The sequence below is a fragment of the Leptonychotes weddellii genome, chromosome 3 (genome assembly GCF_054177405.1).
Source record: "Leptonychotes weddellii isolate Sample4059 chromosome 3, ASM5417740v2, whole genome shotgun sequence".
NCBI classification, from domain to species: Eukaryota; Metazoa; Chordata; class Mammalia; order Carnivora; family Phocidae; genus Leptonychotes; species Leptonychotes weddellii.
This window is the reverse complement of record NC_138371.1, coordinates 90,298,191-90,319,146: the sequence shown is the minus strand read 5'-3', so window position 1 is coordinate 90,319,146 and position 20,956 is coordinate 90,298,191. Positions and strand designations below refer to the sequence as shown.

The window sequence follows — 20,956 nt, the reverse complement described above, 5'->3', positions numbered from 1 at the left end:
TTTTTTTTTTTTCCTGGTGATGGTTATTAAAGAGGACACGTTCTGCATGGAGCACTGGGTGTTATACGCAAACAATGAATCATGGAACACTACATCAAAAACTAAGGATGTAATGTATGGTGATTAACATAACATAACAAACAAACAAACAAATAAATAAATAAATAAATAAATAAAATGGCCTACAAACTGTTTCAGGTGATCTGGCCCTCCACTCTCTTTCTGATCTCCTCTCCTTTTGTTCTCCTGTTTCCTCATTGTGCATGCTCCTTCTCCAAGGCCTTTGCACTTTTTATTCCCTTTGGTTCTTTCTTTTATCTCTTTGTTATCTTGCCTCTATGTCACCTTATCAGTGAGATGCTTCCTATTTACCCATGTAGAGGGAGTCTTGGAAGCGAGATCATCCAGCTCTAACTAAATCGCTCATCCCTTTTTACCTACTTCCTGTTTCTCTCCATAGCACCTAACAGCATCCAACATACCAAAGTTCAGGCAGGTATGCATATTTTGGGGGTATATGTGTGTATGCATGCAGGTGGGCAGGTAGATAGGTAAGTAGGTAATGTTTCTCTGGAATGGAAGCTCCATGAGGGAGGAACCTTGTATTCTTCACTGCTCTATCTCCAGCATCTAGACAATGACTGTGTGCTTAATACTTTTTTACTTAATGAATAAACTAATGACTATTTTAATAAACTCAAGAATCTGATTTTAGCTTCATTAGTGAGATCGTCCCTTGATAGAAATATAAGGATAATACTGTCCTTGTCTACTTCATGGACACTCATGAAAATATAAGATGATATATGTAAAAATTTTTAAAACTGTGAAGTAATATACAATTCAAGGATGAAGACAATGCACTGCTAGGCATATAATACTGACAAGAGACCTGAGTGAGTGAATCACATCTTTCAACTATGATAGAGTCAGTAATTCTGTAGGTTCCATCTCTTGCCCTCTGGGATCTCTCTCTCTCTTGGCCTTTGCACATGAAGCTTCTCCTGTCTGGAACAGCCTTTCTGTTTTCCTTTATGTACTGAATCTTTCTTACTCTTTCTTTCTTTTTTTCTCCCTTAAATTCAAGGAACAGAAACCATTTCCAAATTTCCCTAGTTAGAGAGTGTCTCCTAGTTAGGAAAGCTCTCCTCAGAGATTCTATCACCCTGTGTTCATCTCTATCACGGCATTCAATGCATCCTATTATATGGTTGGCTTCCTTCACTAGGCAAGTAATAATTAAACTAAGTTTGCAATTTTATCTTTTTAGCTCTATTGCCTAGGACCTAGTAGGTGTCCAACTCATAATTGTACAGAGATATCTGAACATTCTTCTTTTTGTATTTGTGCATCCATCCCCTTAAAATTCTAGTGCCTTATAAATGGCTCAGTGAAGGAGCAGATGGGGACTATATTCTCAAACACACTGCTGAGTTTAATAACCTTCACCACTAGCCAATATCTGCCTATAAATAGAGCTCCATGCCAATCTTTTCCTAGAATCCAATAACAGAAATGGAGCCAATCACACTGGCCACTTTCATGATTGTAAGCAAGTCAGGGTTTATGACGTACAGAACAATGAATTGGGGATACCAAATTCTATCTCTTGGCCAAAAATTTTGTACATAGGTTATCACAAGTTTCTTAGAGGCCAGGCCAAATATACCTACTTCTTCTCTGTCCTTCCTACCATCCAAAAAGTGAGCATATGATGATTATATTAGGTTTCTAATCGTCTTAGAAATTTGTTTCATCTCATTACTACTACCATTCTCATACTTTATATTTCATCAAATTCTAAATATTTTATAAAATTCTCTTAAGAGCTCCTAGAGAAAAACTCAACTGTGACAAACTACCACCTGCAATTTTTTTTACTAAATAATTGATAACTAGTTTCTTTGCTTTAAAAAACATTTCTATTAAACATCCATAAATTTGGGATTTAAAATGTAGATAACATAATTCCAAAAGAGCATGCATTATGTTGATGCATGTTACACTATTACGAATGTCACTGGAAATAAAAATGATAGCAAAATAGGTTTAATAATGCAGGATAATTGAGAATATGCATCAATATCCATTATGTTATTGCTTGTCATTGTTTTTATTTTCATTATCTAACTTAAGAAAGTCCATTACTGACTATAAGATAAAAGTTGGGTTTTTTCCCCAATTTTATTAAGTAGTTCATATTAATATTTACTTATTTACCTATGGGTAGATTTGGTATGCTTACGCTTCAAACAAAAAAAGGTTTAGTTTATCCACAGCCCTTCTTACTTTTTCTTCCTTTATTCAGCAAGTATTTATGGAGATTTTGTTATAATCAGACTCTATATAAGCATTTAGTTTACAATGGGGAACAAAAAAATGAATATCCCTCCTGCCCTTATGAACTTAGGAAAACAATATAGAAATAATTGTATAAATATTACAGAAAGATTACACTCGACTTAAAAAATAAAAACTTTTATTGAGGGATGTGATTTGGTTACAGAGGTTGGAGGAGGTGATTTTTTTAAGTAGGTGATTTAAGCTGAGGTTTGAAAAAGGAGCAGCCTTCACAAAAGAAAGTAGTTGAGAGAATTCCATTTAGAAGAAAGGCTCATACAAAGACCCTGTGAATATGAGAGCTCATGTGCCTAGAATGGAGAAGGAACTGACAAAAATTTCGGTTTCAGTTGTGAGAGAGATATGGGTAGTGGCAACCAAGTACACACTTTGCAATGGTCCCTCAGGCAGCCTGCAATCTGAAGAGATTGGCATACGCCAATTTGCAGTTCCTGCAGGTTGATCCTGGATGCTGTTTGTGAAATGGAGAAAAGTAAATTGACTTGAGATCTTTGAATGTAAAGTTGAAGAACCTGGTGATGAATAATATAGAGAATAATAGTCTAATAATAATAATACTATGCAGAACAGGATAAGAAAAGCTTAAGAATGACTGATAGGTTTATGACTTTAATAGCTGGATGAGTAATTATGTCCTTGACTCCTAGGATAAGAAGAGTACATAAGACTAGAATATGTTCAGTTTGGACCTGTGGAGTGTGCAGTTACTTTTATAGATTTAGGAGAAGATGCCAAGCATGAATTTTAGAACTCAGTGATGTGAGCTGCCCAGGGCTATACATTTAGAGGTCTCAATACATGGTGGTAATTGAAACCATACATGTGTATGACACTTTAGGAGAGAATATTAAATAAAAGATTGCTGTAAAGAACAAAACAAATCGGGGTGCCTGGGTGGCTCAGTCGTTAAGCGTCTGCCTTCGGCTCAGGTCATGATCCCAGGGTCCTGGGATCGAGCCCCACATCGGGCTCCCTGCTCAGTGGGGAGTCTGCTTCTCCCTCTACACCCCCCACCCCTGCTTGTGTCTCCTCTCTCACTGTCTCTCTCTCTGTCAAATAAATAAATAATCTTAAAAAAAAAACAAATCAAAAGCAAACCAAACACAAATCTTCCCTTTGCAAAAAATAGTGATGGAGTTAGTAGTAAAATGGGTTCAGCCATATTCAGATAATCTACTTGTGTTTCCTTCTGAAATGTCCAGTATGAGACCATGTTATGGAGACATTTGGTAGTTATTCTATTGTTATCTGGATTCCAGCCTCATTTATGTCATAAACTAGCATCAGGACCTAGAATGCATCTAAGGAAAGAAGCATTCATCTAATTAATCTCCACATAAGCAATTTATGTGGAGGTTTTGTCAGTTTTCTGGGCAATCTGAGCAATGCTGATGGTTTCCAACTTTAATGGGTCACAACTTTTTCCTCTTTTCATCTACACAAAAGTTTACTTACATGAATGATCCTAAAAATGGATCCTAGTAGTTATTCTGCAACTTATACTCTATAGAAAACAGAAGTAGCCTTTTTATAAATGATGTCATAGAAAAGACAAGTCATAAATATTTTAATGGAAAAGTCTCAGTCAAACATAGCAAAGCCTAAAGTCATAATACTGAGATAACTTTTGAGAGAAAGTTCTTACATAGCAAATAGAATGAGCACAATGGCCAGAATGTGACCTAAAGCAACCTCCTATGCCATACCTGTTTCGAGAGCCAAGTATCTGATGTCATCTCATATTTCTGAAAAGAAACAATGAACTCCATGAAGCTTCTAAACATCAAAATGAGCATGCATCAATTTAACTTTTTTTTACACATAGTCCGTTAGGCATTTTTTTTCTCTCTCTTCAACTGGTGAAATACCATGAGACATCCCATTGTCATTACTGATTTCAACTGAATGAGTAAATACAGAACTGGGATTAAATGATAATTTAATTATAAAATCTTTCCCTTGGTGAACTCCTTTAGAATTCCCAGTAGTATGTCACCAGGGATAGAAGATCATTTTCCAGTGCTGTTTGATTACCTCATTCGAACTGTTTTGAACCACTAGGCACTGTCTCTTTGCACCTCTAGGCATCATTGGGAACCAAAATTATTAAGTCCTTCAAAAGAACTGGGCAAACAGCCAGGAATAAAATGAAAAGGTAGATGTTCTTTCAACATTCATCTACTCTCCATCATAGTCATATTCTTTTCTTCAGGAAAAACAAACATTTGAAAAGGACAGAATTTTATGTTCCATTAAAGTAATCTTACAAATGATCAGAACCAAGATCACATTTAACAAAGCAAAATGAGATTAATTTAATCTCAAGTTAAATATGTATAGATGCAATAAATTTTACTAGTACTGTTTACATATAAGAACTTATGAAAATCTTGTACTTTAAAAAATGAGTCTATAATAAAAATATTTAAATGAAAACTAAATCACTATATTGCAGATTTTATCTATATGCAGAGGTATTGATTTCAAATTGTTATTAATTATTTATAGGGGTTTTTTTTTTTTACCAGTTTCCTCTTTTAAGGCCATATTAATACATTATAATCAAACACTTTCTCTTTTCAGGGCCTGTTTTTATTTTTGTTTATTTCACTAGATTTTGCTACATGTAGATATCAAGGAAACATCTAACTAAATTGTTCCTTGATTTTCTATTTGCATCTCTGCAATAACCATCCTTGGTATCTATAAAACACAGACACACAAAAATATATCAATGCCACTTTTCATTAATATTACTAAGTTTTATTAGAATCCATGGAAGTCCAAATTTTCACATGCATTTATTTTCTTATTATTTCAATTATAGTAGAGAGTAAAATCTTTTTTTAAGTCCATAGATTAGAAATATATTAGAAATATAACAGAATATCAATAAGGTACCAAATCAATAATATGATAGGGTTCCTTTATCTATTTTCTACTGAAGCATTTTGATACATTCTTGCCATTACCTATACAGATTATCATTATATAGAAAAGATGACAGGTTTCTCTAACTAGAATATATACATGACAATTTCTAAATAATTTAGTATCACCTGAAGAAGAAACCATCCAGAATACTTTAACAAATAAATGGTGAAATCCTAGTCAGCCTATCAGATGAAAGATGATGATTGAAATACATTTTCTAATAAATACAAACTAAATGTAAAGAGCATTAGTCAAATCCAGTAAGTAACTTTATCTCCACATCTATGCTCATCACTCCAATCAAAGACAAATTTCTTCCCCCTTTCCCTTTTATATACCATTTAAAAACTGTTTTAATATTGGAGTATAATTTGCATATAGTGATATGTACAGCTCTAAAGTGTTTGTGATGAGTTTTGACAGATATATTTACATCCCATCAAGATAAAAGATCTTTACACTTCCTGACACCTTCTCCCATGCCCCTTCCCAAAGGTTCGAAAAAGGCAGTCTTCTGAAATAGTTCCCCATAGATCAGTATTGCCTATTTTAGAAGTTCAGATAATTGAAATTATGTATTATGTACTCTTTTGAGTGGGACTTCTTTTACACTGTGTTTTTGAGATGCACGCATATTGCTGGGCATATCAGTATTCCGTTTCTTTTTAAATTGCTGAGAATTCTGTTGTATAGATATGGCTCATTTTGTTTATTCATTCCTTGTTAATAGATAATTGGATAGTTTCCAGTTTTTAGCTACTGTAAATAAAGCTTCTCTAAAGATTTTTTCTTTTTAGCAAATCCTTGGTGGACACAGGTGTTATTTCTTTTCCAAATATCTAAGAATGGAGTTACTGGAGTATGGAGTATATCTATATCTATCTATACACACACACATATATATATGTAATATACATTATAATAAATGTTTTTATATGTGTATGTTTAACTTTACTTGAAACTGCAAAATAATTTTTTAAACAAGCTGTATCATTTTACACGTCTACTCATGAAGAATAAGAACTGCAATTTTCTACATCCTCACCAATAATGTCACCTTTGTGTTGTTTTAATTTTGGTCATTCTAATGGTATGTCGTATTATCTCATTATGATTTAATCTATGTTTTCCTAATGTCTAATAATGTTAAATACTTTTTCATGCATTTATTACTTCCTTGTGCATTTCTGTTCACATGTTTTGCTCTTTTCATTGGATTGTCTTTTCATTATTGAGATGTATATATTTCTTTGTCAGATACCCATTTTGCAAAATATTTTCTTCTAGTCTGCGGTTAGCTGTTTCTTAACAGTGCCTTTGATGAGAAATTTCTGATTTTGATGATGTCTAATGTATTATTATTTTTTCTTTTATGATTAATGACTTTTTGCCTATTCAATATAGCAAACTTATATCCCATATTTTTATCTAGAAGATTGACACTATCATCTCTTAGATTTGGGACAGCAATTTATCTCAAATTAATTTTAGAACATGGTATATGATAGATGTCAAATACCATAGCATTTTTCATTAGGTTCTTGATTGTTCCAGCACCATTTTTCCCCCTTTGGATTGTCTTGGCACCTCTCTTAAAAATAAATTGATCATATAAATATGGACCTATTTCTGGAAACTCTGTTAGTTCTGTTGATCTGTTTGTGTGTCCTTATGCCTCCACTGCAATCTCTCAGTTTCTGTTGCTTTCTAGTTATTCTTGAAATCCAGTAGTGCAACTTCTGCAACAGTTTTTGTTTTTTTACAAGGTTGTTTAGGTCATCCCAGGTTTTTTGCATTTCCAAATACATTTAGAATCAGCTTGTCTGTTTCTACCAGAAATTCCCAATTCTTCTGGGAATTCATATTGTAGTGAAACTACAGTTAGTTCACTTTGAGTAGAATGCCATCTATAATATTCAGTCTTTCAATTCCAGCATGTGGTATAGCTTCTATTTATTTAGGTATTCCTTAATGTGTTTCAAAAATGTTGTAGTTTTCAATATGGGGATTTTGCACACTATTTGTTAAATTTATCCTTATGTATTTAATGTTTTAAAAATTTTAGTGGCATTTTTATTTTCCATTCTAATATTATGAGTACGTAGAAACACATTTTGTTGTTTCTCAATTCCTTATTTTGAAAAAACTGCAAACTTACAGAGAAGTTAAAAGACTGGTTCAAGAAATATCTGCATATCCTTTAGACATATTCCTCATTTATTTATATTTTGTTCCATTTGCTTTATTATTATATCTCTCGGCAGTTTCTAAACTATTTGAAAGGAAGGCAAAAGTATATTTTTTTCAAAATCAAAAGTTGTTAGAAGTATACTTTTTTCTAAATAATTTATAGAAATTTTGAGGCATTATATCCATCTACCCCTAAATAATTCATTAAGCATTTCATAAGAAAATTACACTATCCTGTATACTTACATGTTTTTTACAGTAAAATGATCAAAATCAGGAAGCCAAACAATTTAAGTTGGTACACTGACTTGTGAATTATGACCCATTCTAGGTGTGTTTTGTTTTGTTTTGTTTGTAGATTTCTTACTTTTTATTTATGCAATAATGCCATCTACAAATAGAATTTTATTTCTTCCTTACCAATCATCATATTTATTCCTTGCCAAGTTATTCTGGTTAGAGTCTCTAATAAAGTTTCCACACCACAGTGAGAATGTATATCCTTACCTTATTGCTGATATTAAGGTAAGTAAGGGAAGTATTTTACCATAGAGTATATCTTTGAGGTATTTTGTGGGTATCCCTTATCAAATTAAGGATATTTTTTCTATTTATTTATGTTGAAAGTTATCATGAATGAATGTTAAGTTTTGTCAACTGCTTTTTTTTTTCATCTACTGAGATACTTGTTTTTCTTCTTTTTTTTCTGTTAAAATAATGAATTACATTGATTGGTTTTCAATATTAAACCAATCATAAATTACCAAAATAAACCCCATTTAGTCACAATGTACTATTCTCTATATTGCCACAGATGATATATTAATATGTTTAAGGAATTTTTTGTACACATGTTCATAAGATGTATCAGTCTAAATTGTTCTCATAATGTCCTTGCCTAGTTTCGGTAATAGGATTATGCTATGCTTAAAAGATGAACTGAAAAATTTTCTTCTCCACTTTCTGGAAATTGTATTAATGGTAGAATTTATTCCCTTTTTTCCAGTTTTATTGAGATATAACTGACATATAACATTGTATAAGCTTAGGGCATACATCATAAAGATTTGATACATGTATATATTATGAAATAATTACTGCAAGTTTAGTTAACATCCATTACCCCATGTAACTACATTTTTTTTCCTTATGATGGGAACTTTTAAGATTTACTCTATTCACAACTTTCAAATATACAATGAAGTATTGTTAACTATAGTCATCATGTTGTACATTACATCCCCAGAAATTATTTATCTTGTAACTGGAAGTTTGCACCTTTTAACCACCTTCACCCAATTTCCACACCCTCACCCTCACCTCTCACAAACACAAGTCTAATCTCTTTTTCTGTTTTAATTTTTTATTCCACATATAAGCGAGATCATACAGTATTTGTCTTTCTCCATCTGACTTATTTCACTCAGAATAAATGCCCTCAAGGTTCCTCCCCTATTGTCACAAATAACAGGATTTCTTTCTTTTTTATGGCTGAATATTATTCCTGTGTGTGTGTGTGTGTGTGACATTTTCTTTATCCATCCATCCATTGATGGACACTTGTTTTGTTTTGTTTTGTTTCCCCCCCTGTCCTGGCTATTATAAATAATGTGCAATGAACATGGGCTTGCAAATAGATCTTGGGATAGTGATTTCATTTCCTTCAGATACATACCCAGAATTTGAATTGCTGGATCATATGGAAATTTTATTTTTAATTTTTTGAGGATCTGCCATACTGTTTTCCCTAGTGACTATACCAATATGCATTCCTACCACGGGGCACAGGGTTCCCTTTTCTCCACTTCCTCGCCAGCAATTACCTCTGGTCTTTTTTGATACTAGCCATGCTAACAGGCATGAGGTGATAATTCATTGTGATTTCGATTTGCATTTCCCTAGTGATTAGTGATGTTGAGCACCTTTTCATATACCTGTTGTCTATTTGAATATCTTCTTTGGAAAAATGTCTATTCAGGTCCTTTGCCCATTTTTAAATTAGATTATTGGGGGTTTTGTTTGTTCATTTTTGTTTTATTTTGCTATTGAGTTGAAGGAGATTTTTAAATGTATTTTAGATATTAACCCCTTATCAGATAAATGATTTGCAAACATGTTCTTCCCTTCCACAGGTTGGCTTTTCATTTTGTTGACTGTTTCTTTTACTGTGTACAAGCCTTTTAGTTCGACAGTTTTGATTTACTTAAGTTATCCATTAACTTTAAAAAAAAATAAAAACTAGAAGATATTTTTATTTTATTTTACTCATATATTTGTCATTTGGGGCATCTTTCTTTCCTTCATTTAGATTTTAGGTTTCATCTGATGCTATTTCTTTCAGACTGAATAACTTCATTTCATGTTATTTGTGCATATCTACTTGTGATGAATTATCTCAGCTCTTATTTATATGAATGTCTGTCTTCATTTTTGAAAGATACTTTCATAGGATATAGACTTCTGGTTTACCCTGTTTTTCTTCCAGTCTTTTAAAAATGTATTCCACTGCTTTCTGGCTTATATCATTTCAGACGAGAGAGAGGTAGTAATTTTCATCATTCTGTTCCCCCATATGTAACGTGTTTTTCTTTCAGGCTGTTTTAAAATTTTTCTCTTAATCTTTGGTTTGCAATAATTTGAATATTATGTGCCTACTTATTTTCTTTGTTTTTATCCTTGTTGTTTTATACTAACTTAGATATATGGGTTCTTGGTTTTTCTTCAAATTTGGGATATTTTAAGTCATTATTTCTTTTTTTTTTTTTTTCTGCCCCAATATCTCAAACCTTGCCTTCTGTGTGTATTACATCCCACATATACAACAGCTCAAATTATTCCATATGTAACTAAGGCTTTGTGCATTTTTTTTCAGCCTTTTTTTCCTCAGCATTTCAGTTTGGAGTGTTTTTATTTCCCTGACTACAACAATGTCCAATTTGTATTTAACCCCTCCAGACAATTTTGGACAATAGCAGGATCAGGACATAAAAAGTGAAATAATGTAAATATATAAGAGAAGCCTAGCTTCCTGTAGGGGACACACTGAGACCTCAGTGCAAGCCACATTAGTTTAATTCTGAAATACGTCTTTCTCTCCATATTTCCGGTTTAATTCATTTTGTAGAGTTTTATAGTTGACTACAGCAGAGATGCTAGGCTGGCAACATTTACTCCATCCTATCCAGAAACAGAAGTTTGAAAATTCTGTTGTTAAACAATTGGGAATACTTTACTAAGTACCAATACAGGCATATACACTATAACAAATCAAACTGGTTACAGTATACCCTCTGTTAAGCACTTTAAAAATTACACATATAGGATTTATTGCAGAGCTTATAAAAACTTATTATAGAAATAGAAATACAACCTGCTTTCAAAATACAATGGTTCAAGGACCAGTTTTTGTTTTTGTTTTTTTTTCTTTACTCTTCTTATTTAATTTAAAAACACACACTGTCCATTATTTTAGAAGACTAATCTGAACTATCAAAAAAATGGAATTTTCGGAACATGTTTGAAGAAGACAGGAAAAACATTCCACATTCTCAAGGTAATCAAACTCAAAATATGGAGAGAAAGACGTATTTCAGAATTAAACTAATGTGGCTTAGACTCCCCTTCATACGTTACAAGAATTCATTTTTTTTACAGTTGGGTTTGTTTTCTTGTGCTTATCCATATTTCTCACTTCGAAGTTTGGATGATCTATGGATTAAACTATATACTTCTAATAGAATGACTCTTTCCCAACTACCTCTGGGAGTTAAATATCGGTCTTTGTCCAATGGATTGCCCGATATCCCTTTGAGAGTAGCATAAAGTACTTCATTTTAAGCCTAAGAGAAAAGTACGTTATACTCACTCTGCTGCAAGCACCAGTGGTAGTCTGACAGACGGTGAGGATGGAGATGTTCTGAGGCCGGTTTAGCCATCTGACCACCGTCTTCGTATTGCTTACCCATTTAACCATGGTGATATAATATTCTCTAGTTTGGAAGCAAAAAATAATTTACATTTAGAGCCAGAGAACCTGTATAGTACCAATAACATACACTTGTCATTTCATATGCAAGGATAAATGAAACACTACAAGGATGCCATATCATATTAACTTCTATTTATGTACAAATGCACATCTGCGATTCTGAATAATCACATATATAAATACAAATGTGTGTATATGTATATAAACACATGTACATATACATACACATACAAATGTACCGAGAATTTAAGAATAAATCTGAAAGTGAATAATATCCCGGAAAGGAATTCCTTAGAAAAATAAAAATAATTAAGATGATAGTCATTTTTTTAAACTGTCTATTGATTAGCACTAACATGTGCAATAAGCATAAATTTTTAAGCTATATTCTATTTTTGTAAAAAATACAATCACTAATCAATTAAAAGGCACAACTTATTCTTCACTTAATAATTATTTTTTATGCATGATCTCCATGTTATTTCACTTTATCCTGGGGACTTTACCATGACAGAGCAGTTAGTTTTTATTTATTTATTTTTGTGTGTGTGGTCTTTCTCAATTGTGAGCCAAGGGCCAGTCCCAGTCCTATTCATTATACACACACACACACACATATATACACATATATATACATATATATTAATTTTGAAAATCTTCTTTATTTGAAACAGTTTAAAACAAGGAATTAAAATGAAGGAGATGAGGGACTACTGAATTTTCAGAATAGTGAGAATGCTAATTACTGGAGACTATGATGTTCTCAGGCTACTTCTAGATTGGGAAAGCTTTTATTTTTCCTAGAGTTAGTTTATATTTCTTTCATTGTAGAGTCTATGATTGGAAATTTACATACTATATCAAAAAACCCTCAGACCACACAGACAACATGCAGTGGTCAACACTTACTCAATTTATGAGAAAAAGAAAAAAAAGAAACTTTCCAACAAATTTGTCCAGTTTCAGAACAGATGAGATGATTTAAAGTGCCATATGTGAGAACTGTCTTTTTTTTTTTTTAAAGATTTTATTTATTTGAGACAGAGAGAATGAGAGAGAGAGAGCACATGAGAGGGGGGAGGGTCAGAGGGAGAATCAGGCTCCCTGCTCGGGAGTAATCAGGGAGCCTGATGCGGGACTCGATCCAGGGACTCCAGGATCATGACCTGAGCCGAAAGCAGTTGCTTAACCAACTGAGCCACCCAGGCGCCCTGTGAGCACTGTCTTAAAATTAATCCACCCAGGGGCTCCTGGGTGGCTCAGTCAGTTAAGTGTCCAACTCTTGGTGGTGATCTCATGGGTCGTGAGATCAAGGACCATTTCAGGCTCCACACTAAGTGGGGAGTCTGCTTTAAGATTCTCTCCCCCCCTCAATTAAATAAATCTTAAAAAAAAACACCAGTTTTTATGTGACTTAGAAAAAAATCATGTATGGGGAGAAAAGCTTTGTGATACAAATCACCTGTCCTTAGACACATGTGGGTTAGACATCTAGCTACATGAATCTTACATTTCTAACATTTCTGAATAGCTACTGCTTCCTCCATAAAATCAGTTAGCCCATCAAAGTGAAGATGTCAGCAGAAGGGCAAGCAAAACTTAGCATACAGTGAAACCTGCCATATTTTTCAACAATCTCTTCAAGACATCAGACAGCTTTCAAAACCAGCTACGTCTCACTTCAAAATGCCAAGAAACTAAGTGAAATCATAACATAAAGTTCCCTAAATAGTTAACAAAGACAACTTTGAATCACTTGTGAACTGGTTTAGGATTAAACTTTGGCCAAATGAGCGGGTCTTGTGATTCTTCAAAGAATGATATCCTGTTCATTTTTACTGTGTTTTTGTTTAAACTGATTTATTTTGCATGCATTATCACGTTCAGCAGTATGAATATTAAAAAGGGGAAAATATAGATATTAACCTTCAATGGATTTATCTAGAGAGAATTTAGCATGGAGGAAAATGATAATGGATACTGTAATCAGGAAAAGAAATGCTGAATTCTGACAATATATATTTCCGATTAATTGGTGTAAATGTTGTTTAGAATTGAAGTAAAAAATAATTTGGTTATTGTAAACAACTGACCAAAGACTGCAAAATCAAGGAGGTTATATTTATAGAAACATCTAGATAGAACTGGTATATATAAATTTTCAAACCCAATCAGGAATTTATCTTAGTTAGCTAAAGCGAGTAATATTACATATTGTGTCAAATGAGGTGACAACCAACATGAATAATTTTTTAAAATAAATAACAACTGTAACAACAAAACATAATTTAAATATTCATCTTGAGTGCTTTCCCTTTCAAAATAGCCCTCAAGTGTAATGTTGCAAGAACATCTTCTTCATAATGTCTTCACACTGACACATATTTATTATCTATGATGGAAAATCTTGACTAAAAGGATTTCATATTAGAAAAGCAACTAAAATTCAACCAATGCAAATCTGGTGAATAAGTGATTTTTTAAGGGGAACACTAATTTAGGTGTAAAATTAAGTTAAAATAATTAACTCATAGTTATGCCACTTATCTTTCTCTTTGATTAAATAATGTGATTATTTTGTGTGTTTGTATATAATGTACCTAATGCCTATAAGCAGAATTTAGCATGATGTAAACTATCTTAGTATAGACCTTATTTATAATCTGAAAGATAAGAGTTGTCCCCAAAATTGAATTTATAAGGTTTTTCAGGGATAATTTCAAGCCACTGAAATTTCCATGATAAAGTGTTGGGATTATCTAAAATGAAAGTTAAAATAGAGCTTGACACACAAGAAGTAAGACACATCCTGCCTGTATTCTTTCTTTCCTTGTTCCAGGATCCTAGGTGCAACTCTCCTTAATTTGCTCCTAAGTAATCAGGCTTCCTCTGAATGAGGGATTAGGGAAGGGCCCTTACCTGGAAATCACACTCCTTGGCCTGCCTGCTGCTGATGTAGCTGTCCTCCTGGAACTCCATTTCATGAACACATTAGATCTGGTGTCCCACGACCAGTGACTAGCAGAACTGTCCCCTCCTTATAACTGGCTTTCCTGCTTGTTCCTAGTCTCCATGGCTCTGGATTACCCAGGAAATCCACAAGGAGCTCACCCTTTTGAGCCACAGAGACAGAGACAAGCGGGTTAGAGGGATTGCACTCAAGTTAAGAAAGACTTTGTTATCGGCTGGGCGGTCTGGCACAGAAGGTCTAATTGTTCACAAGGGTACGTGGAATGGGGGCCCCAGCATCATCAGCAGACAGGTACTATGTTAGAAGTCACACCTGTGTTTTCACTGGCTTTCTGTCCAATGACTACTCTGTGTTCACAACATAATTTTTGTATACGTATAGTTGCACTGAGCTCACGCTCTTCCAGATAATCCAGGATCTCTACCCATAACTGTACTGTAATGGCATGCATGACCAAGTCATAGCTAGTGATCTGCAAAGACCTTTATTAATAACTATGAATTACTTGTAAGAAGGGTCATTTAGGACATTTCCATGAACGTAGAAAAATTTCTTAATTTGATTTTTTTTTGGTAAGATACAAATATTCCTTGGCAGAAAAAAAGATGTAGACTAGGCATACTTCAATGATACAAGAAGAAAAAGCGTGGTGCTATCAAGCCCAGGTGACAGGTAATATGACAATGTCACTTCAGTGATACATGCTAAGAATAATGGGTCACAAAGGGTGGATGACTAAAGAAAGATTTCAAATAAAATAATGTCAAAGACACAGAGTAAGGAGAAACCAAAGACAAAATGCTACCTTTACTCTTCAGCCTGGAGATATCTGAATACAAAGGATAATCACTTCTCAAAACAATGTGACAAATGCTAACCTGTGGAAAAATCTACATGATTCATTACTATAAAAAAATCTTTCCACCAGGGGGCGCCTGGGTGGCTCAGTCGGTTAAGCTTCTGACTCTTGATTTCGGGTCAGGTCGTAATTTCAGGGTCATGAGATGGAGCCCCTTGTGGAGCTCCGTGCTGGGGGTGGAGCCTGCTTAAGATTCTCTCTCCCCTAACCCCTCTCCCCGCCAAAAAAAAAAAAAAAGAATTAAAAAAAAAACAAAAAAACTTTCCACCAGAACTTAAATACATATCTTTTAAAATCTTAATGATAAATGCCAATAATGATACAGAATGCTTACAATACCTTGCATTCATAGTGTAAAAATTTATAAAATGTTCCTTCCCCTTAAAATGAGATGAATCATCTAACTCCCAAATGGATCTGGAATGTTCATGAAGGGGCATTATCTGAGTTCCTACTGTGCTACATACTGAAGAATCCACACAGACAATAATTAAAGATAAGAATACAAGCTGAATTCCTATTGAAGAAAAGTTGTATTCATGATCTGAATTTGTTGATAAAGGATCTTTAGCTGAATCACAAATATATTTTTTGAAAAAATGAAGGGGTGTGGGGGAAAGAAAAAGGAAAAGAAATTATGTCTTTCTCCAAGTTATGGTATCCTTTTAATTTCTTTTTAAAGCCATATAAATGAATTGAAATTTATTTTACATTCTTTGACTAGAGTTTAAGTATCTGGTGCTAAGCAAGGTCTACTGAATGCTGATTCTAGCTTGGAGACATATTTCTATTATACTAATAAACATGAGCTGTTATCAATCAATCAACCAAATAAACAATCAACAGACCAAAACAAATGATTTAACATCTTCAAATTCTAAAAAATCTTGCTCTTTGGAGTGGGAGTCAAAGAATACAATTTATAAGGTACCTCAAGTCATAAGAGACCATCTTTCTATTTATCTTACAAATATTCCTCCCTATTTAGGTGTGCACATATATATTCAATAATTATTATAGCCACAATGGTGATTTTATGAGAGAAAAAAGAAGGATAAGAGATGAAGTTCAAGTTTAGTGGAAAAAAGGAAGGACCAAAAAGAAAAAAAAAAAAAAAAAGATAGTTTATAACTGCACAGAGTAATAGAATAATTCATTAATTGCCATATGCATATATAAAGATAATATAAAATATAGATGCTTAGATAACATCCAAAAAAAGTAAACAAGTAAATTATTACAGAACGAAATAATTATTTGGGTATACTGTTATTGAGAGTTTAAATAGAACCTCAAATGATACAGATAGCTATGAACACAACACAAACTCCAAAAAAAGAAAGTACATTTGATGGTCTTAATAGGGCATGGAGGAGTATGTTACTAATAAGTTAATTTTTGCATGTTTATACTTACACATTTAAAAAAATTTAAAAAAATGATATGCATTTCTTGGAATTTGTAGGAATACTGTCATTAATAAATATGAGAATACTGCTACTAATACTACCAAAAATTTAACTTATATATTTATATATTTAAAATTTTTTAAATATAAAAAAGAATTTGAGTTAGCTTAGAAATATTTAAGAATAACATGGTAAAGTAAATTAGGAGGAGAAAAAGGAAAATAAGTTAGAGAGGGAAACAGGTGTTAGTTACCATAGTAAACTCCAGGTCCAAAGTACACTAATGCAACTTAGTTAAAACACCCTCAGTTACGTGGCTCACAGTGCATGTGAGAAAAGTATGGCAGGTTTGTAAGAGAAGCACATGCATTAGTTAGATAAATCATAGATGTGTGTATGTGTTTGCAGATGAGTGTGTTTGTGTGTCTGTATATAGAGATTGAAACACACACACACACACACACACACACAGAGGAAGATTCAGAGAGTCATAAATAGAAACAGCACCAGACAGATACTGCTTTCTCACGTGGCTTCAGAAAAATCATTGTGTGCTCGTGTGGTCATCGCCAACACATGCATAAAGTCTAATAAACTTCTTATGGCAAATATTATCCTTAAATTATTTATATGGAATATTCTCCATTTGCCAGGTCCATTCTCCAGCTTTCTCCATGCAGTTTCCAAAGGCTGGCCTCTACAGTGAGGCTGCCTTGCCAGGGGAAGGCCTCTGCAGGAACTCCAAGCTTGAGAGGAGAGAGAGGTCAGGGTATTAACTCCCAGGATCCGCTTCCTACTAGGGTGTGGTTTGGCAATGACTGAATTGCTCAATCTGTGGACAGGTCCTCCTGGTCCATCCTGTTCTTCAGCTACAGGATTCATAATTGAGCCTGTACCTCATTCCTTCAGTCCAGAGACAGCAATAGCTTTCCCCTAATGCAGACTCAAAGTTGCTTTCTCATCCTTTGTGAATTTCCCCTTAATCCTGCTCACATTTTTGTTAATAGTCCCTTATTAACTGTGGTTCACTTACCCTACTTGAGTGTGTCGTCTGTTTAATTTCTAGGACCCTGACCACTAAATTATGAAAAATGACATGCTCTTTTAGATCTCTAACTAGGAGGGCACAATAGTTTTCTAGCTAATTTCTATATGGTTAACATACCATGTATTAAATATTAGAGATGTTCATAATCCTAAAACAAAACCAAGGAGAAAACAGCAGTTTCGTTTCCATATTATGTGCAGCTAGATGAATGAAGTTTCTTTAATTCACACCATTGATCTATCTATTTTGTTCATTTGTATGTTTCTGAGCCCATCTAAGTAACACCTGTGCTCAGAGTGACTAAATGCAGATGATCTAAAATTCACTTATTACTCTTCTGTGAATTGGACTGAAACTTCCTACCAGAAACAGATGACTAAGGAAATACATTTCTGTAAAACTGAACCAGGGTAATATTTAAAAATATCAATTTTGAAGTAAACTTTGATCTTGAGTTTTTCAACAAAAATCGTACATTTTGGTACATTTCACATGCCACAGGTGGCACTTAACGTAAGACCCTGAGGGAGAAAGAGCAAAATTGTTTGGTGCATTCTATAGATAAGGTATCTATATCTTTCCCCGAATTGTAGACCAAGTTCATCACTAAACCAATATACTTGGGTTACATCTAAGAGACTTTTCTTCACAAGATTCTTCCTCACTCTTAGTGGGATCTCGTATTTTATTCTGTGTATTGGATTTTTATCTAAGGATATGTGATACCTTTTTGCCATGGATGACTAATTTTATCATATTGTACTTCAAATATTACAGATACATACTTAACTAATAACCCAATAAATGACAACTGATTCTGTCTTTAAGAATTTTTGTGTTTGCTGACATTACTATATCCTATCTATCTGGAGAATCCACTAGCAACCTCGTGGGTTATAACATCAAGGTCCAGAATCATTACTTTTTCTTAAAAAGAAAGCCAGATATTGTAAAGTTGATTTCTATTTCAAAGATCTCAAAAGACTGATGAAAATGAAAAAATATTACTTTAAAATGAGGTTATTCAGACTCCTAGAGAGGTAGAGTGACTTGTCCAAGTTCACATAATGAAATGGTGGCAGAGATGTGACTCAAACACTCCAGTTTAGTGCCCTTTCCTGTTAATTCAGAGCATTAAACAAATCAGAGAAAAAGATAAGGGCTCAGGACCACATAAAATACTAATGGCTTCCATAATTGCTTCATTTGTGACTAATTCTTTCATGGCTGGTAGATCGAGTTCAGTAGAGTTCCTATCTGATTTGGTCAACTCTATTGCATTCTAAATGTCAATTCGAATGGCCCTGTAAGGTCTTCCATCATGACCTGCATGAAATGCTCTATAACTTGAAACAGGCTTTACCATATTTTCTACCTCTGTTACCAACTAATCTTGGGGTTCTGGGCCTCATCTTTTCCCTCAATAATAGGAACAGATTGTATTAGGTAGTTATGAGCGCCCTTCCAGTGTAAGCAGTCCATAAATTTTTAGTAACTTTACAGGAGGGAAATTTTCCACATACTGCAGGCTGCACTGTCTGTGAAAATCCCCAACTGTGATGGAATTTTCCCAAATACATCAATGGAACAGCGTTTGAGTGGAATTTATATTTGTATCAGTCCCCTAGCACTGATTGTTGATGGCATCAAAACAAAGTTTGAGCTTAGCCCCATATCATTCAATAGTGTGAAAGTATTTTCCTAAATCAGCTACCTATTCCAGCTCCAGGACCACTGTAAAGTTTCAAAGGGTTGCACTATTCGAATGAATACCCTTGAAGTTTGAGACCACTCTGAATTTTAAAATCCACATGGTTATTTGATTCATTGTGTGCTACTGGAAATTTTACTAATATTAAAATTATGCTTCTGACCCATAAAATGTGTTGTTGTTGGTTTTTTTCCTCTCCATTTAAACTTCTTAAATAAGAAGCCTTCTTATATAGAATATTTTGAAGCCACATCTCATTACACTTCCCTGCCTGGAGGAAAAAGCTAGGGAATCACTCCCAAGCTATGGGGAGAATTTCTGCTGGAAAAACTACACAGATTCTAGGAAGATTGTGCTCTTTTAAAGAGGACCATTTAAAAAAAATGGAGTAACTATTTTCAGGAAGAAAATTCAGTGGAAAATTATCCTTTGCCCCCATCTGCCTGTCACATCTCCTGCAACAAGTCTAATTCTCAATATTACTACATTTAATCATTTTCTGGTGCTGCTAATCGCCTTGAAACTTTAAATGCTCCCTGGGAACAACAAGAAGCCCAGAATGAGTTCATTCCTGCACTAATGGGGCAACCTCAGATTTATTTTCATGTGGATTTGTTGAGCTGATCACATCTCTCTAAATTGCAATAAAATGATAATTGAAGTTAAAATAACTATTTCCAAGTAAAAGTAAAATGGAAATCGCATACCTTGATTTAAAGCTGTCAGGTGGCATGAGTTCCAAAGTATGAGTTGGTCCATATAGGTTTACAACATATAATTTGATGGTTGGGTTCATTTGACCTGCCTTTGAGAAAATGAACATTGTGACACAAATATATTAAGCATTAAATATATTGAGAAAAAAAGAAAATGTGGTGTGATTCTAATTTTGCATTAGAACAGGGAAAAAGTTTAATTGCTCTGAAGTAGAAATGATTTTAAATTCAGCAACCTGATTGCCTTCAATTGTTTTTGTAGATTGCTGTTTCTCAAGCATTTTAGTCAGACAATTAAAGGTGATGGAAAATCATGATGAGTTTATTCATTAGGCAGTGCTACTGTGTTCTTTCTCTAGAATGACACCAGGAGGGCTGGCTTAACAAAACAACTAGTAGAACAAGCTGCTGCTCACATTATAGGATAAGATATGCAATGAGAAAAAAGCTTGGCTAATTAAAAAAAAATAAGGAGAAAAAGATAAAGAAGATTTGCCAATCTGGGTGACACATGCTTAAAATTCCCCAATACCTAATCCATCCCATTGCATTAAACATTCCTACATTCCTAAGTTTCCTTTTTTTTTCATTTCAGGGGTAGAATTTAGTGATTCATCAGTTGCATGTAACACCCAGTGCTCATTACATAAAGTGCCCTCCTTAATGCCCATCACCCAATTATCCGATCCCCCCCCCAACCTCCCCTCCAGCAACCCTTAGTTTGTTCTCTATAGTTAGGAGTCTCTTTTGGTTTACCTCTCTCTCTGTT

The 20,956-nt window shown here is 33.8% G+C and overlaps 1 protein-coding gene across 1 annotated transcript in view; it reads right to left on the bottom strand.

Moving 5' to 3' along the window:
* DPP10 (dipeptidyl peptidase like 10) overlaps positions 1–20,956 on the bottom strand; it is a 117,809-nt gene that overhangs the window by 78,935 nt on the left and 17,918 nt on the right. The window contains exons 3-5 of the mRNA XM_031029028.2: positions 20,179–20,276; positions 11,351–11,474; positions 4,068–4,106 (exon numbers count right to left, since the gene is read on the bottom strand). Of these exons, the coding sequence (XP_030884888.1) occupies positions 4,068–4,106; positions 11,351–11,474; positions 20,179–20,276 (261 nt within the window). The remainder of the gene's footprint in view (positions 1–4,067; positions 4,107–11,350; positions 11,475–20,178; positions 20,277–20,956) is intronic.